At 39.9% G+C, this 26756-nt stretch overlaps 1 protein-coding gene across 2 annotated transcripts in view; it reads right to left on the bottom strand.

Moving 5' to 3' along the window:
- Positions 1 to 459: 459 nt before the first annotated feature.
- CACUL1 (CDK2 associated cullin domain 1) overlaps positions 460 to 26756 on the bottom strand; it is an 86584-nt gene continuing 60287 nt past the window's right edge. For both annotated transcript variants that reach the window (XM_075935377.2, XM_075935375.2), the window contains 4 exons: positions 16999 to 17088; positions 10064 to 10202; positions 5039 to 5082; positions 460 to 4019 (listed from right to left, as the gene is read on the bottom strand). In XM_075935377.2, the coding sequence (XP_075791492.2) occupies positions 3979 to 4019; positions 5039 to 5082; positions 10064 to 10202; positions 16999 to 17088 (314 nt within the window). In that variant the 3' untranslated portion in view covers positions 460 to 3978. The remainder of the gene's footprint in view (positions 4020 to 5038; positions 5083 to 10063; positions 10203 to 16998; positions 17089 to 26756) is intronic.

The raw sequence follows: 26756 nt of genomic DNA, 5'->3' as shown, positions 1-26756 counted from the left end.
TTGTTTTTTCAACATTTGGCCTTCACAACATCCCTGGAAAGGAGTTCCACAGGTGAACTGCATTTTGTGAAGTACTCCCTTTTGCTGCAAACCTGTTGCTTATTATAAATATTTCTGCCACACCACTCATGACTTATCAACTTCTATCATATCCCATCAAAGTCCTGAACATTCCCAGTCTTTTCTCTCTCCTAGTCTGGAAACTGTACCAGCCTCCTAATCATTTTCATTGTCCTTCTCTGCACCTTTTCCATTTAGCTGCATTGCATTTCCAAAATGACTACATAAGATGTTGAGTCAGGTCCAAAGTCCACCCAGGAGTTGAGCGTTCATCACCTGCATAATTTGGGCCATATATAACACCGCAGATTATTTCTGTGTCAAAAAAAATGCTTTAAACATTTAGTCCAAACACAACCAACAACGGTAAGAAACATTTCAAGTTTCAGAAGCAAGAAATGAAATTCATCTAAAAATATTTTAATATAGGAAGTTTGCCTAAAGAACCAATGTAACATAGAAGAGGACACCAATGTATAACCAAATTTACTGTTCAGTCTCATGGTAAGCAACCGATGCAAATTTACCACAAAGTTATTATTTGGTTAGAGTTACTAGCACAGCTAGGACCATGCTGCCTTGTAATTATGGTTTTACAGCATTAATTCTCAAATCGGCTGAGTTAGTTTTACTATAGTTAGTTTTACTGGTAAAATTCAAGTTTACAAAGAAACAAAATAATTTAGCATATTATGCTATACTCCATTTCATGCTCTGCTCACAATGATAAAACCCTAAGAGACAAGATAAACAATATTCAGCATTAGATTAATAATGCCAAAACATATAGAAATTTTAATGCCAATTTACAACATAAATACAATGCTTTCCAAGGAGAGTTCTCATGTCTGCTGGCCAAACGAGAACCCACATGGAGAAAAGCATTCAAGTACTGTTATAGTGCATATCATATTGCCCACACTAAGAGGAATGTTTTATTTTACCTTCTTACAGAGTTATTGTTTCAAACATCTGTGTCCTAAGTGTAATGCAACAATAAAAAAGTAAATTAAAATCATTGCCTCAAATATGAGGCCTAAGTCCTACAACTTATTTACAAACCCTATATCAGTAAACCCTTTGTAAAAAAGACTGAGCAAAATCGTAATGGCACGATAATGCCAAGAGCTTGGACACTATTATATGAACTAGAATGGTACTGATGTAGTTAAATCAACTAGTTAAAGTATATATTCTTAATTCAAGAATAATTTGCTGTCAGTATACAGAGTAATTGTATAACTGTTCTTGATAAAATTTTGAAACCTTGGTAAAATTAAAATCAGTATCCATTCACTATCTGTATTTGTTACTTTGTCCACTGTTTTTACTCTAGGTAGGATTTAAAAAAAAAATAAGCCAATGTTGTTTATCTCTGTTTCCAATGATAAAACTCCTATTGACTTTAGTGAAATCAGAGATACACCAAACAGTGCTTTTCAAAACCCTATCGTTCATGGTTTGTTTTTTATCACTGATTCGAAGCAATCTGGGTCACTTGGGTAAACAGGATACACGCAAACAATGTGTATTTAAATACGGCTAAATGTCAACACATAAGCCATACATACATGATGAGAGTCTTGCTCCTGAGCAACAATCATCCTGAAAAAACATTTGTGGCTCATGGTGCATAATCATGAGCTCCCAAAGTGATCAAAAGAGCTAAGGATCAAAAGAGTAAATCTCAATTATGTCTAGAGAGGTTATTTTACCTTTGCATTTGGAACTGCTGTGACTGCTGCTAGAATACTGAGCCCAGTTCTGGGACATTGATAAATTGGACGGGGTTCACAGAAGAGCCATGAGAATGATTAAAAGATTAGAATACATGCTCTACAATTATATACCTCTTTAGCTTAACAAAGGGAAGATGAAGGAGTGGCTTGATTAGTCTGTAAGTACCTATATGGGGAACAAATATTTAATAAGGGGGGCTCTCATCCGGAGGAGAAAGATACAACACGTGGCTGAAAATTTAAAACTAGACAAATTCAGACTGGAAATAAGGAGTACCTTTTTAAAGACTGAATCAATTAATCATTGGCGCAGTTTACCAAGGGTCACGGTTGAGTCTCCATCTCAGAATTTTTAAATCAAGATTTGATGTTTTTCTGAGAGCTATGCTCTGGGAATTATTTTGGGAAGTTTTCTGCCCTGTGTTATACAGGAGGCCTGATTAAATTATCAAAACAGGACCCTGTGGCCTTGCAATCTATGAATTTAAACATGGAGAATATAGCTTGTTTACAAAGCGAAGTTGAAAGGAAAAACTCCTTTCCCCTTCCTCGTGTATATTTTGTTTTTTTCCTGCAATCTATAGAAAACTCATGAAAGCCTAGAAAACTCCCCTAACAGGACAGCTATGTGTGGAAGAATGGGGGACTGCACTTGTGTGTCAGCTCAGAAAGGGTTTTGTATCACTAAAGTATTTTTTTTCCTTTTTAACTAACGATGGTAAAAGGAGTCTGGAATCAAAACTGCTTTTTCTCTCCCCTATTTAAATTAACAGGATTCACTTACCATACTCCGGATTGAAATTCATCTCCTAACCATTACAATTAAGACTACAGGTCCATATTTACTGGACCAGCCCAACTGAGCTTGGCACAAGTCTAGAAGAGGATGTGTGCATGCACGTATGCATTACATCACCTTGGTATCTCCCTGATCCTGAATGATGCTATGCAGCTTACCCTGGCTGGGTGCAGGGCTATACCCCTTTTTACCAGTGACACACTCTATATGCTGGTAGCTAGCAGGAGGAGTGCTGTCAGATCCACTACAGCAGCCCTGCAAGAGTGCTGTCATCCACTGACCAATTAAGGCAGGTTTAAGTCTGCTCAGTGCTCTCAGAGTGGCACATAGCATAACTGAACAGCCTGGAGAATCTTGCTCATAATCCAACTCTCAGCTGTGACAGCTAATCTTCCAATATAATACACAACACAAACATAGCTTGGCATTGCATTCATTTTGGAGTTCACATTGATCCACTGTTATTACTATGGAGGCCAACAAAGTCACCAGAAAAATGGGGGAGGCGGGCAGCGACGTAAGTGGGATATTTCTACAAGAGTTGGTCCCAGCATTAATACTAAACATATACATGAAAAAGTGGGAAGGAGGCCTAGTCAATATCAGTAACATTGTCAGGTTAAACCTTGTCTTCCTTTCTAAATTAATAGTCTAGTAACACAGGAGAAACTTGTGACTTTGCAGCATATATTTGTTCACAATACCACAAGATTTTCCTTAAGAACATATTTTGCATTGAACAAATCTGGTCTATAAATTTGCCAAGTGCACAAGCTGAAGGCACAGAGTCAGAAAACATACCAAAAAAGGAAAATAAGTTAGGAAAGAAAAAAGATGGAAGAAACAAACTTACTGTCCAAATTATATTTAGAAGGGACCAACTCTTAACGCTGCTGTCACTTTGTGCTGAATAATAAATACTGCAAAGTAACAAATCTTCACTCTTAAGTAAAAGCTTCAGAAAATACCTTGAAGTTTTAAAACTAATACACTGATGTGTTAATTAGTTTAAAGAATGTCCATAATAAAAAACAAGAGTGCAAAAAAGATTCTTCCATTCTAACATTTTTGGAGGAAGCTGCTGATTTTGGCTGCCAATTTTCACTTAGAAATTATCTGTTTTTCAAGGCGCGTTCCTCACAGAATCGGAGAATAAGAACTTGCTGAGAGACCAAACCAAAGAGTCATGTCTTTCAAAGTTATCCCAAGTGTAGCAGCAACTGACATTTTATTACATAAAGAAAATCCAAACTCCTCTTCCACGTATAGCTAGTGACAGAGCTCCTGAATATCAGCAGACCCCAGCTGGGGCTCTGGATATCATCTGTGCTCTTCCAGTGTCTGTTCTGGCTAGGAATAAAAGCACATCCAGTATATTCACTATCTGTACCCTCTGGAGCTTGCACATGTTGATGAGCCATCTGAAATACACATAAGAGAGAAATGGTTAATCAGAAATCCTTATTATAACTTACACTTCTGTAGCACCTTTCATCCTGCCAGATCCAAAAGAACTGCGTATGCTCATATACCAGCTATACAGTCCTTTCATCCAGCACTCTTCTAGACAGAAGAAGAGCAGCCATGCCGCATATCAGTTTAGAGAAGGAAATTAAGGGGGGCATATTCTGATACTACTGAAAAATCTGGGTAGACCGAATGCAGTCAACATTCAACATGAGCTGCTATTCTTGACACTGAAAGATCCATGGAATATTTACTGGCAAGTGATCAGGACCTTGCTTTTCAGTCTCATCATAAAATGTCAATCCCTCATTCTGCAGGCCAGCTCCAGCCCTAACGCAAATTAGAGCAAGTTGTTGGGCAGCTCTAACTTGTGCCTCTGGGATGAAGAAGCCAGCAAAGAACTGTAGCAGAGTTCCACTCTCCTCCTTCCTCTTCATATATTCTTATTCGGGGAGGGCTGACGTGGGAAACTCAGGTACAGGGCCCGGTTCTGGTACATTTGCACCAACAGAGAGAACTGTCTGTTGGTCGTACTTTAGCCAAATGATGGCTCCTTTACATGGGCTTCATAGTGCAAAGAGCCATAACTGTGTGGAGAATCTAGCTCCCCCATCTCCACAGCTGCATGGACACTTTGCTGCCTAAGAGGCAACACTGTAGCCCTGTTAGAGTTGGTTCCATGAGCAGTGGTTATGTGGCAAAGAACACCACACGACAGTACAGTTCCTTCTGATCACTCCCAGACCTCAGAGGCTGATCCTTTTCTCTGTGTTCAAGCAGTCCACTTGGAAAGCAATCGTTCCTCCACTTGCTGGAGAATTCCACCTTTATATACACATGGAAAACGATATTGTGTCTCCAGACTCGTTGGGAGACCCCTTATCCAAGTTGGACTAGCACAGATGATCAATGACAGTCATAGTCTGTTTATGTTTTTAAACTAAACCATGAACAGTAGCAGATTCTTACTTACTGTAAGTTAACTCTTCCCCAGCTCGCTTGCGTGACTGGTCCCCTCTGGGAAAGAATGGGGAGAAAAGAGTGGTCAGTGAATCAGAAAGGAAAACAACGATAGCATAGTTTCCTCACATTTACTTTTATAAAGCTTAGCCATTTAGTAGAAATTAAACAATAGGCAAATATGCTAATAACAATCAATGTATATGACTAGGGGGAAAACCCACACCAGAACCAATATACCTGGTTCAATAAAAAGTGTGATCTGACAATTCTACAGTGTACTCTATCCTTACTTTTAAAATCAATATTAAAGAAAAGTTGAATTCTTGTGATAAATAAAAAGCTCATCCTCTGTTTTAACACAAATCATTCAATTATAGTCTGATTTCAAATAAGACATTAAATTAGATTTAAATAAAACTAACTCCTTATAGCAGTTTTACAATGCTATTTTCAAAGATCTGAAAGATTTTGACATTTAGTAATTGCCAAATTCTTCTGATCTACTAAGTCCACATACAATTCCTCTAAGAGCAGAGCTCTTTAAAACACTTTTTTGTGAAATTCTAGCTCCACTTAAGTCACTTAGAAAAGGATCAGGATTCCTTCGCCCCTTTGACTTTGACTAGTATATGTAGAAAATTCCACTCCCTTTTATTTGAGTTAGATGGCAACAGTTCACCACTATGAGGCATGAAAGATGTCTGTTATTTATTTTCTTCACGCTATTCAGAATGTCACTTATCTGCTAGCAGACAATCTAGATTAGACATTCATGTGACACAACAGGAAGTGGTGCAACTGTGACAACAGGAAGTGGTGCACTTAAATAAAATGCATCCTTTTTGAAGGTAAGCTTTTGGTGTGCACTTCAAAGTCATTAGGAATTGACATTGAGTGATTAAATAACTCCCCCACCATCTTCAGTTGCACTACTCATTTGATTATCACTGTTGAAAACTCTCAAGAGGTTCCTGTCATGAAATTAGTGTGTGGACAACTCTTCAATATACAGTTTCCTTGTGGTTAATACTGATGAGAGATATGGAGCAGTGAAGATGTCAACAACATGGTACATTTTCCAAAAGTATCAATGGGAAACAGCAATGCTGTTTTCACTCCAGAGCCTAGATATCAGGCTGCTGAAATTGATGACTTCTTAATCTATATTTAATAAATACATTAATCTGTCACTTTAAATACTAAACAGCACACCAGAAGCTTAGTTTAACTCTCTCCTGCAATGCACACTGAAACTCAGCTGAAGTTTAGCAACTCTAGAATTTATTTAGCAGAATACCTGTTTAATCAGCATACGAATGTAAATTACATAAGCAAGCCATCTATATAATTAAATTAGAGAGGAACTAATGTAGGACTTTGTGGTGCCAACGGCTAATAAAATAAAAGCCCATAATCCTCAGTATAAAAACCTTACACAACTTGATTTTTTTTTAAATGTATATAGTTCTGAGCATGCGTACTTTTCTAATAATAGTGCATTTGACCAAACGCTGTTCACAAGAGGACTTGGGCTCATCCACTTTTTTGTTCTTGGTTCTACTTTCTCTGTTCCTGTATGACCCCCTGCCACTACGCTTTTCTGGGGGGTCACAAACAGAAGAGAGAGAGAAAGGACAACACAGCCTGTTTGCAAATAGACACCACTTGTGCTCTTTAAAGTAATCAACCATCAATGGTTAAAATGCTCTTTACAAGTGCTATAGAACAAATTTTGGCAGGTGAAGACCCTGGGTTTTCCCATTCGAAACTAACAACCATTTCCAACAGTAACGTATGTGAACTGGAACTAGGCTACAGTGATCAGTAACATTAGGAACTGGTAATTAATTATTTTTGTACACAATAGAAATTGACAAACTATGTTTCAAGGACCCCTCAAGGTGCAAAGTACTTGCTATGGGATCCATATGAAACAGACAGCAAATTGTTCTCCACATGGGCCCTTTAACTCTGCCAGAGTATGAATTAGGGAACTTCCCAGGCATAAAATACAAAGCCCATCTTCTTTCTCGAGCATTTATGGAGATGATGATATGTAGATGGTAAAACTGGAGACCTTTATTTTTACGTTTGGGCTGGTAATACACTACTGAGTAATATTTGGATTATTGTCAATCATTTTTAACTAGAGTGAATATAAATTGGTGCTAGAGCACTAGGGCACTTTTAGAGTAATGGGCTCTTCTAAATGCTAAAAATTGAAAGAAAATTACATATTTTTTAATTAATAATTCTTCCCAACAGAGCAATATCTAAGCATACATAGTTTACTCTAATACTGTTCTTTCAAACTTAACATGCATAGCATGCTATTTTTATTCCAAATGCCTAAATCAGACCTTACTTGCCTCCATATAGCATATTAATATTTACAAAAATGTTATCCAATTGTTGTGACAAAATTTGAGTTAGGATAAGAAAGTTTGGCTTATCTATATAATTTAATGTAGATTTTTAAATAAAGCACTGAGTTGCACTGGTGAAATAGCTACATTCCAAGACACAAGCTTTCACCAGTTTCTCTTTCCTCTCTGTATTGTTAGTATAGTTCGACGGGGAAGTGTCAAACCCTTTATGATAAAACTACAAATAATTAATTAGCCTATGGCATCATCGAAAAAGATCTTTCAAATAAAATTTATTAACACTTGAAATATTGCCATTGTTTAAAAAGCTCAGCCCAAGGCATGCTTTTGAATTATCTCTAAGGAAAGAGAGTTTAATTTATCAATTAAAAATAGACCCTATTTCATAATCAGATTTTCAGGTTTAAGAGATTCAATGTAATTGTATCATTTCAAATATTTTTACTGGCAAAAATGAAGCTTTAGAAATATCAAGTCATCTTGTGGTTAAAGTCTTTCTAACTTTTTTTTTTTTAAAGCATATTTTTAATGAGGGTTTTAACATAGGAAGAACTTTTTATACTTTTCATAGCTAAATCTGTAGGCAAAACTAGTAACAATTCACTCTGGATGCTTGTTCTACGCTAAATTCAATATCCATTTCCCTTCTACTCCACTACTCCCCCAAGCACTGCCTTCATGGTGCCAACGGCCAATCCCTCCCCATGCTGCTGCCTATCAGAGGGACGGCCAATCCCTCCCCATGCTGCTGCCTATCAAAGAAGCCCCTGTCCACAGGGTTAGGAGTCCCAGCAGGGAGTTGGGACTGCCCTTGGACAGGGGCTGCTGCCAGCTGAGCAGGCAGCTCGCCTAGCACTGGGTGCAGGACCAAACCCTGCTGCAGCTGTGCAATTTAAAAAGTAGTAAGAGCCAGGAGCAGGCTGCCTGGCTCCTACTGCCTTTTAAATTACGGAGTCTCAGCAGGTCAGCAGGGTTTGGTCCTGCACCTGGTACGAGCCGGGACTGAGCTGAGCTGCCTATCGAATAATCGAGTAGTCGATATAAATTCTATCAACTACTCGATTAATTAAATACCCACCTCTTAACATCCCTAATTAGCATTAGTGCTTTGAACAGCAGAATATTTACTACCTTAGCAGCATTTCTACTTTAGTAAGTGGAAATCATGCTTGGAGAAATTTAAAAGTAGCTCAGAAAGCTATACACTGAAATTTAATCTGACATGCTCAGCTACCAATCACAAAGTCATCTGAAGGTCAACACCAATGCGTTAAGACTGATCTTTTGTTTTGTGCATATTCTTTATCATTGGAGAGGACAAAATTTTGTATTTCCTTGCATACCATCCTGACAGGCAACATACAAGACATCATGTTATTCTATTTAGGAGATAAAAGAATAAGCTTCTCCAAAATCTAGTGAATTCTTATAATAATATTCCAGGTGATAACTGAAGGTCTTAAAGGCTATCATCTACAAATTCCCATTTCTATGAGACTTCTGTATACCAACTATTGTTAAAAGCAACCCTGCTGATTAAAATAATTGACATTTAGAGAAAAATAAAATTATCTTGTATGCAGTTTGTTTACTTTGTGCATTAACAGTTTCAATGCTTTCTGGAGGGTCACTTTCACTTCCTGCCTCATGCATGAGCTGCTTTCCTCAGCAGTGATGCTCCTATGAAAGGATCTGGGTTTACTAACTTCCTCAGCCTAAGCTAAGTGTTTCTAGCTCCTGCAGAGGGAGCGCAAAGCACTGGGGCAGGAGAGGCAGCTATGGCAAGTTAAGTTTCGGCTTGACAAAGCCCTGGCTAGGTTGATTTAATTGGGATTGGTCCTGCCTTGGGCAGGGGGCTGGACTTCATGGCCTTCTAAGGTCTCTTCCAGCTCTATGGTTCTATGACTGAAAGACAATAAGGCACGTGAGCATAAATTGAAGGAGGAGGAGTGGATGAGCACAATAGGCCCAGCAAGTATTTTAAACCGATAAAAATTCAAACTTTTGGTGTCCTTTTACTATTTTATGGAAAAGGGAAGTTCAAAGGACAATGCTGAATGAGAACGGTCTGTGAAGAATATCACCCATTAATAATCAGAGGGGTAGCCGTGTTAGTCTGAATCTGCAAAAGCGGCGAGGAGTCCCGTGGCACCTTATAGACTAACTGAAGTGTTGCAGCATAAGCTTTCATGGGCAAAGACCCACTTTGTCAGATGCATGTCACAAAGTGGGTCTTTGCCAACGAAAGCTTATGCTCCAACACTTCAGTTAGTCTATAAGGTGCCACAGGACTCCTCGCCGCTTTTACCCATTAATAAGTACATCAAAATACCAGAAGAGCATTAACAAAAATCAGAAGCATCTCAGTTTCATCTCAAAGTATTTGAAAGATGTTGATCACTCATTTCCTACTGCCATCAGTGAAATCTGTAGCCTCTTAGAACTTCTGAAAACCCAAGACACATTGTTAGGTGCTTAAATATGGATTTAAGTGTATAAAAACCCAGATTTGAAAATTCTGGTTCAACTCTTTAGAATAATTAGTATTATATTGAATATTTACGTCTTTATAGATTTTTCTTTTTTAAAGTCTATGCATTTTAGTAGTTTGTGCTGTCCTGTGCAACTGCCGGGGTAATAATTACTACCTGGTAAATCCATTCTGCATAAGCTCTCTTTGAAGTTTCTGGTCTTGAGCAGCATATTCCTGAAGCTCAGATTCCACAGCAGGAGGGAGAATGTTTGGGATGAATTTAGAAAATAAAGCTGGTGCCATTTGAACCCACTCTGCATGAAAACAGAAAACAGAAAAATGATGAAACACAGAATAGAAAAAAAATGAGCGTCAGCAATAATTATTTTGAAGGACTATAGTTTTTTTTTTTTTTTTTAAGATTATACAAAATTGCTTGACATCTTGAATTAAAAGTAGGGCTGTCAATTCATCTGCGTTAATGCCTGCGATTAACGCAGGGCAGGATTAATGCTTTAAAAACCTTAACATGTTAATCGTAGACGTTAATGCTGCGCTGCCCCTTTGAAGTGCCACTCCGGTGCTTCAAATGGGCAGGGCATTAGGAGCCTGGGATCAGCTGAAGTCCCCAGCTGTCCCCAGGCTCCGTGCAGCACTGCCCTTTCAAAGCGCCCGAGCGGCACTTCAAAGGGGCAGCGCAACACGGAGCCGGGGATCAGCTGGGCACTCCCGCTGTCTTTGGCTCCACACTACACTTCTCCTTTGAGGCGCCGGAGAGGCGCTCGATCTGATCCCCGGCTCCAGCTGGACACTCCAGCTGATCCCAGGCTCCTGTGGTTCTGCCCCTTTGAAATGTCGCCACTTCATTTGGCAGCTGCACTGAACCTGGGGTCAGATAAGGACTCCAGCTGATCCTGGGCTTCCGCAGAGCTGCCCCTTTGAAAAGTCACTGCAGCGTTTCAAAGGGGAAGCACGCGCGATTACATTTTTTAATCATGCGATTAATTGCAATTAATTTTTGTAATCACTTAACAGCCCTAATTAAAAGACTAGATATTCAAGGCACACACATTTTTGGCCCAATAGTCTGTGCTGCTCCATCAAGAATCAGTGGCACCATAGACACCTAAAGCTATAAAAAGTATGAACCATATACTTCATTGGCATGTACCATGTAAAATTCTTTACACTAGAGCAAGAGAGGTAAAATGCTACTAAGAATATTTTTATGGGACCAACTTCTAATGGTGCAAGAGACAAGTTTTCAAAAGTTTTTGAACTATCCTTCATACCAAGTCAGAACTCCAGCAGGCTCCACTGACAGGGTCTCTTAACTGAAGCAGACATATCTGCAGGCTGATTCTATGGACTCTCAGAAGAGACAAAGCAAAGATAATGTAGCATATAGCAACTGCCTAGCAAACAGAGAAACAGAGCAGTACCACAGTGAAACTAAGTGTCTGTGGCCCAGATTGCCTGGAAAGGAGTGGAATGTTTGCCAACAACTAATGCAATCCTAGTGTAGACAAAGCAAGTTATATTTTTAAGCATGTGATCACTGGTACAGATAAAACCTTAGACTCTCTTATGGGGGTTTACATGACCACTGAATGTACCTCAGCTAACGTGTGTTAAAAACGCACATTGTTTCTAGTGTAGACATGGCCTTACAGATGAACACCAGTGCATAAACCAATACCTTCATTACTGTAGTAGGGGTCACTAACAACTTACAAACAAAGCCAGATCACTTTTCACATTGCAAGGTAAGTTAAAGGTACTGTACCATTTAATGGATTTACACACAGATGGACACAAACATTAAACTATCAGAATTAACCAAGTTAGTCCAAGCTAATTTCTTAGTATGAAATGTTGATGACAAGCCCTTTTGTGCCACTGCAACCTTGACACCAAATGTGTTCATAGGTTTAAACAATAAATCCTCTAATGGTGATACGAGTCAGAAAAATCAGTATCTTACAAATTCTTTACCAGGGAAGGAAAGTTATGGACAGCAGCCAAGTGCACTATGTAAATGTCTACATATTTTCGTAGAAAACAGATATAACAAATAGGTAGAAATAATGTTAGATCCACATTTAACTCCACATTTTCAAGAGCTTCAACCCACGGTTACCTCAACCTCATGTCTTGGCTGGTCACTGCATCTGATCTGTTTCTCTCCATCCTCTCATCCCTCCCCCACCCCTGACATTTTCATTTTGTTCTTTTTTCACCCCTCATCTCGTCTGTGCACATGGCTCATTCATATACTTGTCTCTTTCTTAGGCTCTATTCTCTTTCCTTTTTCTCTCCCCGTCCTTCCACTCTTTATCTTTTACCTTTTGTTCTTCCCATACCTAGCATTAAGAGGAGCAAATTTTGCTGCTGGAGAGAAATCTATTCGTATATTGGAGTTCCTCTGGAAAAGGCATACTACAGCAGATAGAAAAAAAGAGAGCACGAAAAGACAATTGAGCTGCTTAATGGGAGCTGTTGGACATATTCCACTGCCTGACTTGAGTCCAGATAAGAGTACTTAAGTGCATGACAAGTTTCTCCATTCACTTTACTTTTTTTCTCCTCCCTTTGCCAGACTCTCCTTTTACTGTCAGTCACCTAGTCTCATAGAACCATCTGCAGACAAAGTATGGAGAAGCGATAGTTCTTGAAGTTAATATCTTCTTGGTTTGTCTTTCCAGTGCAAACACTGGAGACTAGGGCTATGTCTAGACTGCAAGCCTCTTTCGAAAGAGGCTCTTTCAAAAGTATCTTTCGAAAGAGCCTCTTTCGAAAGAGAGCGTCTAGACTGCACGTTGAACTTTCGAAAAGCGGCTTGCTTTTTCGAAAGAAAGCATCCAGTGAGTCTGGATGCTCTCTTTCGAAGAAGCCCTATTTACATTGAAGAACACCTTCTTTCAAAAGAGGAACTTTGGAAAGAAGGCGTTCTTCCTCGTGAAATGAGGTTTACCGCCACCGAAAGAAAAGTCGCGTTCTTTCGATTTAATTTCGAAAGAACGCGGCTTGAGTCTGGATGCAGGTGAGGTTTTTTCGAAAAAGGCTACTTTTTTCGAAAAAACCCTGAGTCTGGACACAGCCTGAGTGACACTACAATCATATACAATTGGACAGCTTCCCCAGTGCACATCTTTGAGGTGGTCTCACAGTGTCCCAGGGGCCTGCGCCTCTGAACACATTATAATCCAAGTAAACAAGGACTGACTCTACTAAGGAACACCTTTAAATACAGAAGAATAGTTCTTAGTACAAACTTACAGCACTTCCAGGCTGGATAGAATGACATTCATAAATTCTTATCTTCATTTTTTCAACCCAATCAGTTTTACTATGTTGTTATTGACTAAAGTCATGACAAGGTGAATGTTTGAGAGACGGACTTAAAGAATTTGATTCAAAATATATCACAAACTTAATATTCTTTCCTTAACTGGCAACTGAAAATACTCTGTTCTCTTCAATAGCATAAGCACTCTTCACAGATTGGCTGAGTGGGCACTGTGAACTTTTTGATGATCTCACTGTAAATATTACAAGTGCATATGAATGCTTACTTAAGAAGTGTTCAACCAGATTACTCAGACAACTACATACTTTTAGTCAAAGTCAACAGGTAAGGAATTCATTGAGTATGACATGAGAATTTAGAAAAAAGACATTTAAAGTTATAATTATAATGTTGCAAATGCTCATAATTTTATTGCAAATGTTGTTCTGTTTTTCTTAAAGCCTGAACTTCTGGGCTATGTCTAGACTGGCATGATTTTCCGCAAATGCTTTTAAACAGGAAAGTTTTCCGTTAAAAGCATTTGTGGAAAAGAGCGTCTAGATTGGCACATTTTCGCGATCAGGGCTTTTTTGCGCAAAACAAATCTGAGCTGTCTACACTGCCCCTTTTGCACAAAAGCTTTGCGCAAAAGGACTTTTGCCCGAATGGGAGCAGCATAGTATTTCCGCAAGAAGCACTGATTTCTTACGTGAGATCGTCAGTGTTCTTGCGGAAATTCAAGCGGCCAGTGTAAACAGCTGGCAAGTTTTTCCGCAAAAGCAGCTGCTTTTGCAGAAAAACTTGCCAGTCTAGACACAGCCCTGGAGTCATACAATTATAGTTTTTGTTTTTCTATCCCTCAGGAGTGCGAAGATGGGATTGAAAATGTTAAGTCCAAAACTTTAAACGCCATATGGTAAAAAAAGAATCTTAGATGTATCATTTATTAAGTCTCATTTTGTGGACATAACTCATGTTTTTTAAATATCTAGCACTGGCAATATAAAATCCATGCCCTTCATGTTAGGAAGGTAAAGAGTGGTTTGTACAATCCTGTCTGCTAGTCAGGTTTTTTTCTGGCAAATAATGGAAGAGCTTCAGCAATCTGTCACATGAGGACTCAGGGAGAAGCTTGTAAGACCACTGCCACAGGAGGAGGAGCAACTGGTAACGGACATTAAGCATCAAGAGGGGACCAGTTTTTAAGTGAAATTCTGCAGAAATCAATGGCTTAGGTTTTCCTGATCAACACTAGCCAGTGGATTTTTCATGCCCTGGTAACAATCTTATTTAAATATCTTTTAGAACACAGTAAGAATACTGAAAATCTGAGAGGGGAATGACAGTATTGAATCAAACTAAACTTTGTCTCTGAAGGAAAAGGCAAGTTTCTTTCAATGTTAACAGGCTTTGAAGAGCTTTCAATACTCTTGCCTCTGGGGATATCAAGTAGGATACTATCAAAATCTTACACATCAGCTCAAGTTAGAATGAAATCATGCGTTTGTGCTCTTATAAAATATATTTCCTTCTACAGTAATGAAAAGTAAAAGAGGATAAAGATGAAAGTCATCACCATAGTCCTTCCCCAACCTATCACTTTAATGTGTGAGAAAAATAAAACATGCCTGCTAAGAGTGATTAATCTGAATTCTGTAGGTAATCTGACCACCCCATTACTGGTCTTCATATGCAATACCTGTCAGACTCTGAAGTTTTGTAAAGCATCCTCTTTGTCATTTATGGCTCTGAGCGGCAATTCCATGGAAAAGAAGATGGGATGGCCTGTATACAGCCCTCTTTACAGTTACACCAGCACAAAACAAGAATAACTCCATGGAGCTATGACTGGGATTGCAGAAAAGAGGAAAACCTGGACCACTTTGGTATTTGTGTTTCTTAAGCAGAGAAATAAAGGAGCATGATGAAAGTTCATTCCGGGAAGGGTGCCCGTGACATTCCTTCTCCTCATCACCAGCTAGATGCTGTTGACAGAGATTTGCAGCAGAGACTGTGTGTCAGCAATGGATAACCAAGACTAGTGAGCAAGCTGCCTGAATGACCCTCCTTTATCTCAGTGGGCTTCATGATTGCCCATGGTGGGCAACCTGTGGCCTGGAAACCCTCTCTTCTCCCCCTTCCGATGTGCCTCCTGCGCACTGGGGCACTGGAGCCCCGCACTTCCTATTCCTCCCCCTTCCTCCCAGCACTTTTGAAGCTCTCTGAATCTGTGATCCGCACTCCATCTTTCTCCCTCCCACAGCTTGAACGTCATAAAACAGCTCTTCATAATTGTGCAAGCTCTGGAAGGGAGGGGGAAAAGCAGGGACAGAGCACGATTCAGCGGATTCATGATGCTCCAAAAAGTCCTGGGACGGAGGGTGAGGACTAAGAATTGGGAGGCTCCAGTGCCCCAGTGCGTGAGAGGTATGTGGGGTAGGGGACTGACCGGATGAGCATGGGCTACAGGCGGAACACCAGTGGGCTGTAGGTTGCCCATCACAAATACAATTACATTAGAATATTGTTAAAATGTCATATTTTATTATATACCCATTAAATCTTATAACTGCAGAGCTCAGCAAACTGCACATAGCCAGTGAGCAATGATTATTTTAATTACCTGCTGCTGCACTGCTAAACCCCTTTTGAATATTGTCCCTTGATAAGGGCTCATTTTAGTTTCCAAATGATACTTTACAGTCCCTTCTCCATTTCATATTAAGTTTCTAATTCATGAAAAATCTCAGACTACGTCAACAGTTCCATAAGAAAACTACGCCACCAAGTCTCAGAACCTGGTAAATGACTCAGACTTGCAAAGCCCAATCTACAGGCTGAAACCTACAGTGTAGACTCTTGCAGAAAGAGGCAGGAAGAGTAGGTATGTAAGCAACTAGTCAACTACCCGATAAGCCTCTGCTTATTAGGTAGTCGACTAGTCACATCTCCCATCCCATCCGCTTACTGCCTTTGTACCAGTTCCCCTTGGCACCGTCTCCATAGGAGGGCAGTCAGGACCCTGCGTGAGCGCCCCCCTTATCGACTAATCAAGCAGTTGATGGAAATTCCATTGATTATTCGATTTGCTGGTTAATAGAAATTTAACATCCCTAGGAGAGAGGGATCTCTCACCACACCACTCACGAGAACATCTACACTGCAATTTTATAGCCCCACAGCCTGAGTCCTGAGACTCAGACCATCCATGAAGTGTCACGGGCCTTTTATCGCAGTGTAGGTACACACCACAATTTTCTTGGCTCACTGAGATAATGTTGGCCATGAAGCCCACATTATATACATTTTATTCAAAGGTAAAATAAAATTTTACCATGATATAAAAATGATAAATTTTGGATCTTTCTTATAGCAAAATCTGTTCTGCAATCAAAATCTGTTCTGCAATCATCACAGCATCAGAGGTGGAAAGGTCATTTAGACATAAAGGCCCTATCATTCCATTATCTATCTTACTGTTCAATATCTGTCCTATTGAACAGCTCATTCCCTTACAGTAATACAAAGAAGCACAGTGCTTGTGCTTCAGTCTTCCCTTTAATATTTTAAAACTAGTTAAGTGAAGGTGGGAGCCCAATGCAAGAATCAGTTGTCCCGTAGGTCACAAAATAGATCTTCTGCATTCATAACGAAGGCCTAGTTGTGACAATGCACAACACAGCTAACCACTGATTAAAAAGGTAGATTTTATGGTTTTATCAAAAATACATAATATTGTAGTTAGACTGCATACAAGTTTGTGGAATGTTTTGATACTACAGTACAATGAGAGATTGCAAAACAAAGCAATGGATATTTACCTGGTCTAAGTGTATACAGGCCTTTCACAATATTTGCCATGGTTGAAGGGGTTATTTGAAACGGTGTTGACTGAGCATCTAAAAGTAAAGCTGAAATGAAAAGAGAAGCCTGATTAACCATTTTCTTGGTCAAATACTTTAGGTTCTCAGCATATATTTTTGGCAGTTAAGTGAAGTTATTTTTTCCTTGTCTGTCACCTGATGTTCCTAACGAGGAAACCAAGTGACAGACAAATGAGTGACAATTGCATTCTTACAAGTATAAATATAACCTTTTAGTCAAAGTGCAATATAGAATATGAAGTTGTGTGGTGAAAACGTAAAATAATACTTTTGCCTTCTCATATTACAGCTAAGCATATGGGGTTTCTAAGGAAAAACAGTCAAGTAACTGTATTTCCATGTTTCTGAGACAGAACTGAAGTAAATACAACTTATTTTAGCAGTAATATTCACAGTGCTACGGTAAACATAAGAATTTTCACTATAACTATACTAAAGCATTTACCATACTGACAACAGAATCTGCTCTGGATTGGAGATCTGAACATGAACATCCTGAAACAAGCTTTTTAAAAATCAGCTATAAGCAAGAAATTATTTGTTTTTTAAAAACGAGAGGATATTTATTTTTCATTCTTGATGTACTTATTGGCTTAATAAATAACTGGGAGACATTACCAATAACCACAATTTTTGTTTGCCATGTGCATAATGATTATTGATTTGATACTATTAAGTATATTACACAACATTAATTTTTAACAAGAAGTGGCTTTGATTAATGCTATGTCCTGTATATTAATGACAATATGAACGGTGTTAAAAAGAACTATACCTGCGCCAAGCCCCTTTGCCAATATTTGCATATTTCTAGAACCCACAGGTCAGAGTGTTACACGCTCTTCTTTCTGCCCCATCCACAAAGCACTGTCCTGCCTCTTTAGCTTACACTGTAGAAACATATATTTTTAGCTGTAGAGCTTTCCCAGTTCAGTCCACAACATTAGTCAAGATGGCAGTCACACACTCACAACCATAGCTGATTTAAAAAAAAAAAAAAAAAAACACACCTAACCTTCCCTTTTCTGTTGTGTAAAAGACCTCTACAAAACAGTGCAAACTGAGAAGAGAAATCTGTTTAATCTTTCAATTACAGTAACTGAAGGTTCTATTTGTAACTATTATAGGTACATTGGTCTCAGACGGAAGTGTGATTTTTAAAAGAACAGTTTTCCTTGAAATCTGGGAAGTGATTTGCATACCATGAGACATTTGCAACTTTCCTCCTACAGATTTTTTCTGCAACAATCCCTAGGCCCATCAAGAAAACTGCATACTGTGATGTCACAGAGGGAACAAGGCTTTAATAAAATGTGTACCGAAATCTGAATATAGTCTAGAAGAGATTAAGCTATAGATATTTTATGCATCTAAAACACAAGCCTAGGTACATAGTTGAGACACTTGCAGTGGACACAGGACCACAGGAGATGACTGATCATGAGCCAACCTGCAAACATACACAGGAGTAGCCCTTAACTTGCACAAGTAGAGTACTAAAATCAATGGAACTAGTCTTGAAATGTAGGACTGTTTGCATGACTAAGCCATAGCCTGGAGATGTTTAGACAAATGTGATGATAGTTGCTGACTATTTCCATATCTTTAATTGATTTTTGTACTAGTTTAGACTTTTTCCCCCATAAAATCATTTACTTTTTCAAAATGAGCTATAATCCTATTCCACAACATATAATATTTGAAGATTTAACAAGGTGAATCCACGATATGTGGCAAGTAAAGTGTGCAGCAATCAGTACTGGTTTATTTATTACTGCACCTGACTTTTTATAAACAAATTTCATTAGCAAATTCACCTGGCGATCAATCCTCATTAACAGAAGTGAATTTGTGCTTTCCTCTCCAACCCCTTATTACAGCTTGACTCATCAACATTTTGTACCACTTGTTTTTGTAAACATATTACATCAGCCTTTAAAACTACAACAGCTCACTCAAAGCTTTTCTGAATTAACCCAAACTGAACGGATTTTGAGACAGCATAGCTGCTGGCCCAAGTCACCTAAAATAAAAATATTCCTTTCCTAAACAGATTAATTTCTTCAATGAGGTAGGAGCAGTACACAGGCTAACCCTGTGTTAATGGTAAAGCAAACAGGGGGTAGAGCCCTGTGCAGATACAAAAATGTAGATCTGCTTCCAATCCATCTCAGTGAGAATCAATTCTCATCCACCCCACAATCTGCACTGTCTTATCTGAAGCCACATCTGCATGCTACCTCTCAGTGTCTCTCAGAGGAGCATCTGTGTTCATGTGTATATACTGTACATAGGATCTCAAAGACAGGTAAGCAGCTGTCTGCAGTTCAGAGCCTATGAGGCTCTGGAAGGCAAGAAAGCAATTTATAGGCTACAAGCAGCAGATAACTACTTCTTGATCTATCACCTTCTCTTTCTCTGCATGCAGGGACAGAAAAAATGGGATCTAGAAGTCAGGGAAGTAGCTTATAGCCCCTTTTCCCACCCTCCTACAATGAAAGGGGAGTTAATAAATCAAAACATACAGCAAACTCCCCCATGTTCCTACTACCTGGTTTAAGCAGCCAAGCTATTTAGGAACTCTCTCCTGACTTTATTATATTAGGTCAGTTGGAGAGGGATCTTCCCTCCTCCCTTCCCACAGTAAGTACAGGCCAGGGGAAGGGAGGAGGGAAGAGGAAATATAGGATCAGAAGGTGGGGAAGCAGCCTCACAGGCTATGAGCTGAAGACAGCTACTGTACTTCCTTGTCTCAGATCTTATAAAATGTATAGCTCTGCATGGATTTGTATCCCCATCCGATCAACAAAAGTGGTCCATGAATATCCGCAGAATACAAGCAGATTTGCAGGGCTCTACATGAGGGCACACATGAGAGTGTAGTGCATTCCTCATTTCTCTTTGCAACTGGGATACCAAAAACTTATTATTTTCAGGACCTTTTCCTAATTTGCTTTGCCAGTGCAGCTTCAGGTTCCTTTTCTGTAGCTGACTCCTTGAGAGGTAATAGCCAAACTGGAGAAATAAAGGGAGTCATCTTTGGAAGGCAGCAAAACCCACAATCTGATTAATCTTTAGTTCTACCTGCCTGTTCCAAAAGGTGAGGTTGGAGAAGACACTAGTTTCTCTGCCATAGCAGCCCAGTCAGGCATTTATCCTGGCATTAAGTATTGTCCAGGTTTTTTCCCATAGTCCCTCTTCCCATATCTAAAAACTGGACTATGGGACATATCACTGTAAGACAGTGTGTCACACTACTGCCTTATTAGTAAAAAGCGAAAGAACAAATCAGTACATTTTGTTCCACTGACAATGAACTCCGTGATGACAGTATAGATTTACACATCTGTTAGTAATATGCTTGAGTGGAAATCAAGTGATACCCTCTTCTGCTTATCCATTAACCGAGGTACAAAAAGTTTAAAAAAAAAAAAGTATTGCAAAAGAAAGCCCTTTCCTTGCAAGGTGTACCAGTCTCTAACTGCCTTAGTTTTCTCTGTTTGCATACGGCATTTATGCTTTTGAATTTCATATCAGAAGCAAGGCAGAAAGTAAAGAAATCACCGAACTTCAACTTCCTGGTCAATTTTCCTGCTTCCTCCTCAACATTTTTACAGTTGAAGGACTTCCCCCCTATATTTGTACACCTGAATTTTTTAAACAAAGAGATGAACTGCTTTAAACCCATCCCTCACTGAGTCTGGGGGAACATGACTGGGAAAAAAACAACACTGTCTTAAGTAAAAGTTAGACTGACTGAAGCATACCCATGGGGTCAATTAAATGTTTCACATCAAAGAGTTCTGGGAGATCATTTCAGTATCATGGCAAAAGAAACACAGACTCTTAACAGAGCAAGATGTCAGACTCTCAGACTTCAAAATGTAAATCACACAAATCCATGCCACAGTTATTTTTGAGACAGAAATATTGGCTTCAGTTTTTCATCAATATCAATGTGTGTCTTTTCAGGTTTCAATGCACTTAAGAAAATTAAATCTTGAACCTGAATACTACATAAAACAAATGCCTGCTCGCTATTATAGTGAAGTCAGCCTGGAGACAGCAAACCTATCAAATGAATGACTAGCTTTTGATTAGCTAATTGTATGGCTGTCTAGGTCAGAGATGGGGAACTTTTTTTTTGGCCACTGACCCACAGAAAAATCAGTTGGGGACAACACACAAGAGAGAAGCAAAAAGAAAAAAACAAAACAAAACAAACACACTGACATGGCCACTGACTGAGAAGGAGAAAGACACTCCCCACAGTCCTTTGCGCACCAGACCCTAGGCGAGCCTAGCCTGATAGATTCTGTGTGCTCTAGCCCCAAGGTGGAGCAGCAGGGAGACTGGAGCGCCAACATGGGAGGCCTGAGCCTGAGGGCTGGATCCAGGCAAGCCAGGGACTGCATCCAGCCCCTGGGCCTGAGGTTCCCCACCCCTGGTCTAGGTATATGTTAGGACTTGGAAAAGAATAGACAAAACAGTGAAGGGCTAGGAAAATAATCAGTGTTGTACTATATTGTATTCAAGTAATATAATTTTCTGCCTGTATTTTCATACCTAGACTCTGGTACTCAGTGGAACTCTGGTTCTCTGGTCCACCTTCATTCAGATCTTGCAGTTCTGATTTGAAATCTGACTAAAGGGTTCGAGTTATTGCAGCCAGAGTTCCTGTTTCCTTATATATAGCACTTTCTTTGCATGAGCAGTACACTCTAGCAGATATCTACACTAACAGGCAGCTGGAGGTTTTGCTTTCTCATCGATTCATGTGAGGGAAGGGAAAGCATTCAGGCTCCTTCCCATTCCCCTACCTCCACAATCACGGAAAAGTGAAGTCGCCACTGGCAAGTTATGTGGAAAACATTAATTTCTTTCCTCTGGTGAAGTTGATCTCTATTTCTAGTTATAGTGAAATTATTACTGCTCAAATGGGAGTGCTTTATCTTTGAATCAAAAAGATGCTTTCAAAGGGCAATCGTTTTGTCTTTGGAAATCAGCAGACTGCACCAAATGGCAGGTGTTATCATGCTGTTTTACAAGGGTAGGTTTCCCCCTACTGCAATTAATACTATGAACATTCCTCAGTTCAAATACTGACATGGCAGGAAGAGGAGAATGTGCACTTGAAAACAGGAATGACCTGGAAGTCAGTGTTACAGCATGTGATACCAACTCACAGAAGCTCTTGGTAGTGCCCCAAGGATAGAATCAGACACATCCCAGCCAAACAAGTTAATGAGTACCACTGCTCTGAACTGAAAATCAAAATGATTTTGCCTTAGATACTCTTCCCAAGCCAATTTGTTCCTTAGAAGCTTGTTTCTTAGTAGATCAATTAAAAAAAAACAACACAGCTATTTCTCTCAGTACAGGCTGAACCTCTCTAGTCTGGCACACTCTGGTCCAGCAACATCCGTGGTCCAGCATGATTTCAGTTAGTTGGATGCCCACTTATCAGGGGTGTGGCCAAGTTCCCCATGGTCTCATGAAGATTGTTTACAGCCTGGCTGTCAGTTCTGGCTCTCAGTGTTCTGTGTTCCTATTTAGCTCTAATTTATCACTACATGTCCTCTAAGAGCCCAATAAGTGGTAGAAATGCTGCTAGACAATACTGACCTCCCATGGTTTGGCAAATGTACTGGCTTGCCAGCAGTAAGATCCTGAGAATATGGGCTAGAGAGGTTCAACCTGTATCTAGAGACTGCATGTACCACATCTTCTTGGCAAGACTCAGTCTACCTTTAGTTTCTGGAGTGAGAACCAGGGTCAACCCAAATTTTTATAATAGTAAATCACTGGTCTTTTCAGAGATCAACAGGAAAAAAACCAAAAACCCTGCTCTTTGGGAAACTGAGCTCTGTCCTAGTTAGCTCCTCTGGAGGTGGTTTAAAAACATTTTTGCCACTAAGGAAGATGGCTGGACACATTTGTAGATATAAGCTGCAAATAGACCATAGAATTTCAGGTGCCTATTATACCACCAGTGAACAGTGATGTCACTGAACAAAGCAGTCTTTTTTTTAAAAAGGCTCCTCTGGACACAAGACAGAGCTGGGAGCCACAACTGTCTGCAAAAGACTCCCAAGTAAGTCTGCAAAAAAGAGTCTGGTTTTCTAGATTAGAGTCTACTTTAAATACCAGTGACCAAATTGGAAGAGATAACAGGTGTTTTATTATTAAAAAATATTTCATTTCTTCCATTTTTAACAGTATGGAGCACTCAGAGTATGAATGAACAAATCTGTTTCCTGACCGGCCTCATGCTCCACGTGGTGTTTCAAAGCGTCAGTGCTGCATGGAGCCTGGGGTCAGGTGGGAATCCCCAGCTGATCCCTGGCTCCATGCAACACCGCATCTTTGAAACGCTGCAGGGAGCCTAGCGTCAGGCTCCACACGGCGTTTCAAAGTGGCAGCGCCGTATAGAGCCTGGATTAAGTGGAGGGGTCCCCAGCTGACCCCAGGCTCCATGCAGTGCTGCTGCTTTGAAACGTTGCATGCAACCTGGGGCACTTGAAAGTGACAGACTCTGGCAGACACTTGGCTCCATGCAGCAGTGCTACTTCGAAGCACCCCCACCTCTTTTCCCCCTTGCTGCTTCTTTCTGATAAGAGTCAGCAAAGGGGGTGGGGGGTGTCGATAAGTCGACGAGCAGGTCGACTATTCTATAAGCATTTGCGTATCGAATAGCTGACTAGTCATTCACATCCCTAAATTAAACCACCTCCGACGAGCAGGATTAGCCAAATTGGCAGGAGAGCCTATCCTGCAGACAGAGCTATTCATATAAGTTTCACCCATAAAAATGTTTATGTTGGTAAGGGGTGTGTTTTTTCACACCCCTGACCAACAAAGTGCTATTGTACACAAAGCCTTTTGCCTTACAGCATATTAAACTTTTCTCTTTGTGCAGTAGCACATTACAAATCAATTAAACTATATCAATATTCCCTCTTGAATGCAATTTGAAATAGAATATTGTTTGTGTCTTTAAAGTATGAGAGAAATTCATTTGTTCTGGCATTCAATTTTAGAATGACAAGAAAATATCTAAGGTAACTACAAGATACTTCTCAATGTCCCTACTATAGTATAATTTGTGCTGCATGCACTCAGTTATTTCCAGGGATACTTTAGTACATTTAAAATTTATACCACTTTAATCTTTGTTTTTGGGGAAAGAAAACACTATTACTGTCAGGATCTAAGAAAGTCAGGTCACAATAAAATTTTGTAAAAGTTTTAAAATACAAGAAAAGATGTTAAAAGGCTTTGTTCTAATAAGCTGTATGGTGAGACTAAATATATGAAATCATACGAGGAGGTCCATTAACAGTGCACATTACACTAGGGCTGCCAGTTTTGGTTGGATGTATTCCTGAAGGTATCACATGGCCACCTTTAATTAAAGATGAACGTTTAAATTCCTGGAGACTATAAGATAGTTCTCTGCAGAGTTGGCAACCCTAACACAAAGCTACTTCCTGCAGTTTATCTTTTTATTTCTGCTGGTCATCACAAAGCAGTAAGGTAAGAAATAGATCCTGTGGTAATCAAAGGAAGGTTACGTGTTACCCAGTACATTCTTTTTTGATAGAATTCAAAGAAAAATTATATGGCAAAATAAGTCAGGAATGTTTTATTTTCTAAAGATTTTAACAAAATGTGCAACAAAGCTTATTTCCTTATAGAAGGTCAGACTAAATTAAGTCACATTAGTAGCTAAAAGCCTATGCTGTTACTTGAGTGTAATTTGTGAAGTCGTGTGTGGTAAGAGCCAAAAGTGGGTGAGAACTGGATGGTAACAGACCACAAATCCGGTGATGATTGAACCTGGTGATATTCTGAACAAAGAGAGTTGTCAGCCATGCTTGTTCAACTTTCCACTCTTCATACTAACTTAGACATTTTATGCTTCAGAACGATTCCTGGTTTTGTTTCGTGTGCTGGCTGTGTTATGAGTAGTGTGGATCTATGCATGTGGCAAATGATTGGCTAGATACATATGGGTGGATGTCTTGATTTGTATCTGATGGGGAGATAAATTGTGCTTGGAGATTCATGTGGATAGCAGTTCACTCACTTAATGCACCACCTGTGCAGTCTCAGATAACGAATGAAATTATGGCCTGCAAATTTAGTTTTGAAAAGACAATAATAGCAAAACAGGTGTGGATCAGTGTTCCTTCTAAGCTGAGCAGCAGTACAGCTACCCAGGTGACTGATCAGCCCCACCTAGTTAGAGGCTCAGGGCTTTCTGCATGGAGTTTACTGACTAGGCAGAGCTGATTAATCACCTGTGAAACTGTGCTGCCACACAGCTTAGAAGGAACACTGATGTAAATATCAAGTTTATAGCAATGATCAGTGTGACAGTCCTGGGATCTTATTATATAAATAGTATTTTCAATGCTTTGAACTTACATATATAGTACAAACCTATCTTCCACTGCTGACAGACAAGTAGGAACAATAGATGAAGCAGTGTCCTTGTGATTACTCAATAGCCAACAGTCATTTTCATGAGGCCCCAAGTCTGCAATTGACTCTGCCATGTGGGTGCTTGCCAACTGCACTAGGATTCCAGGTCTGTACCCAAGAATTTCTGTGGAGGAGACTTTTTTTTTTTTAAATGTGAACCGCAGGGTTTTTTAAATAAAGGGGTTCAAAATTGCCATGCAATGAGTGTACATAAGAGATGTTAATGAAAAATCTGAGTGGAAACAGTGATTGGTAAAATGACTGTATTATAACTAAAATTATATACAGTAATAAAGGTTTTACAGAAACTACCTTCTTGGATGGATCGTGGCAGCCATGGCCGGGTTGGCAGGGGAGGATCAGCGGGTTGGGGGTAGAGTATCTGGCCAGAAGAAGGGGGTATATGAGGGGCTGAAGGTGTGAGGTCAGGGCATGAGGGGTGGGGGGCACTTACTTACCTTTGCACTCTGCAAGGTACCAGGCATAGCCTCCCACTGCTCTCATTTGTCGGATTCCAGCCAATGGCAGCAGTGGGGAAAGCCTCCATGCAGCACACCCATGTGCTGCTGTTCCCCCAGCCAGGGGAGGGGGGAGGGAAACCTTCTTCACCGCAAGCCGGATTGCATAGCGAGGCTCAGGACGTTCTCTCCCCCAGCTCCCCAACTGAGAAGCCTGTGCTGGCACACTAACCTCACAGGGAATGGGAGGGAAGGCGAGGCGAGGCTGGAGCACCAGTGTAGGCTCCCCACTACGGAAGGAAGGTGGGGGCCTGAGCTCAAGCCGTGGATCCACTGCCCTAACAGAGCCCCCCATGCTTACCTGGGGGACCATGGGGAGGATGCAGTTGCACCCTTCCCCTGTATAAGAGGCTGGATTCCATGGGGTGCAGGTGCCCTCCACAAATTTAATTGCATAATCAAAGTTTAAATCAGCTCAGAGTTCTTGGAAGTCATCTGATAGTATCAATATACTGTACCTATGTTAACATAATAGCATGAGAGAGAAATTAATGTGGCTAGTACAGCTATGATTTTTGTTTATTGTTCATTTGTTGTGTGATGTTATGATTAATTATTATATGTTAAATGGAGTTAAAGTGTAGGATTATAGAACTATAAGGTCGATCAGCATTTAGGAGGAATAATCATATATTAGGTATCCAAGTAAGGAAGGCTGAAACAATACCTGTAAGCTGAAGCCTGCAAGAT

Source organism: Pelodiscus sinensis, chromosome 8 (genome assembly GCF_052426305.1).
Source record: "Pelodiscus sinensis isolate ZL-2025 chromosome 8, ASM5242630v1, whole genome shotgun sequence".
NCBI classification, from domain to species: Eukaryota; Metazoa; Chordata; order Testudines; family Trionychidae; genus Pelodiscus; species Pelodiscus sinensis.
Note: the sequence above shows the minus strand (reverse complement) of the source record. Positions and strands in the feature narration are given on the sequence as shown.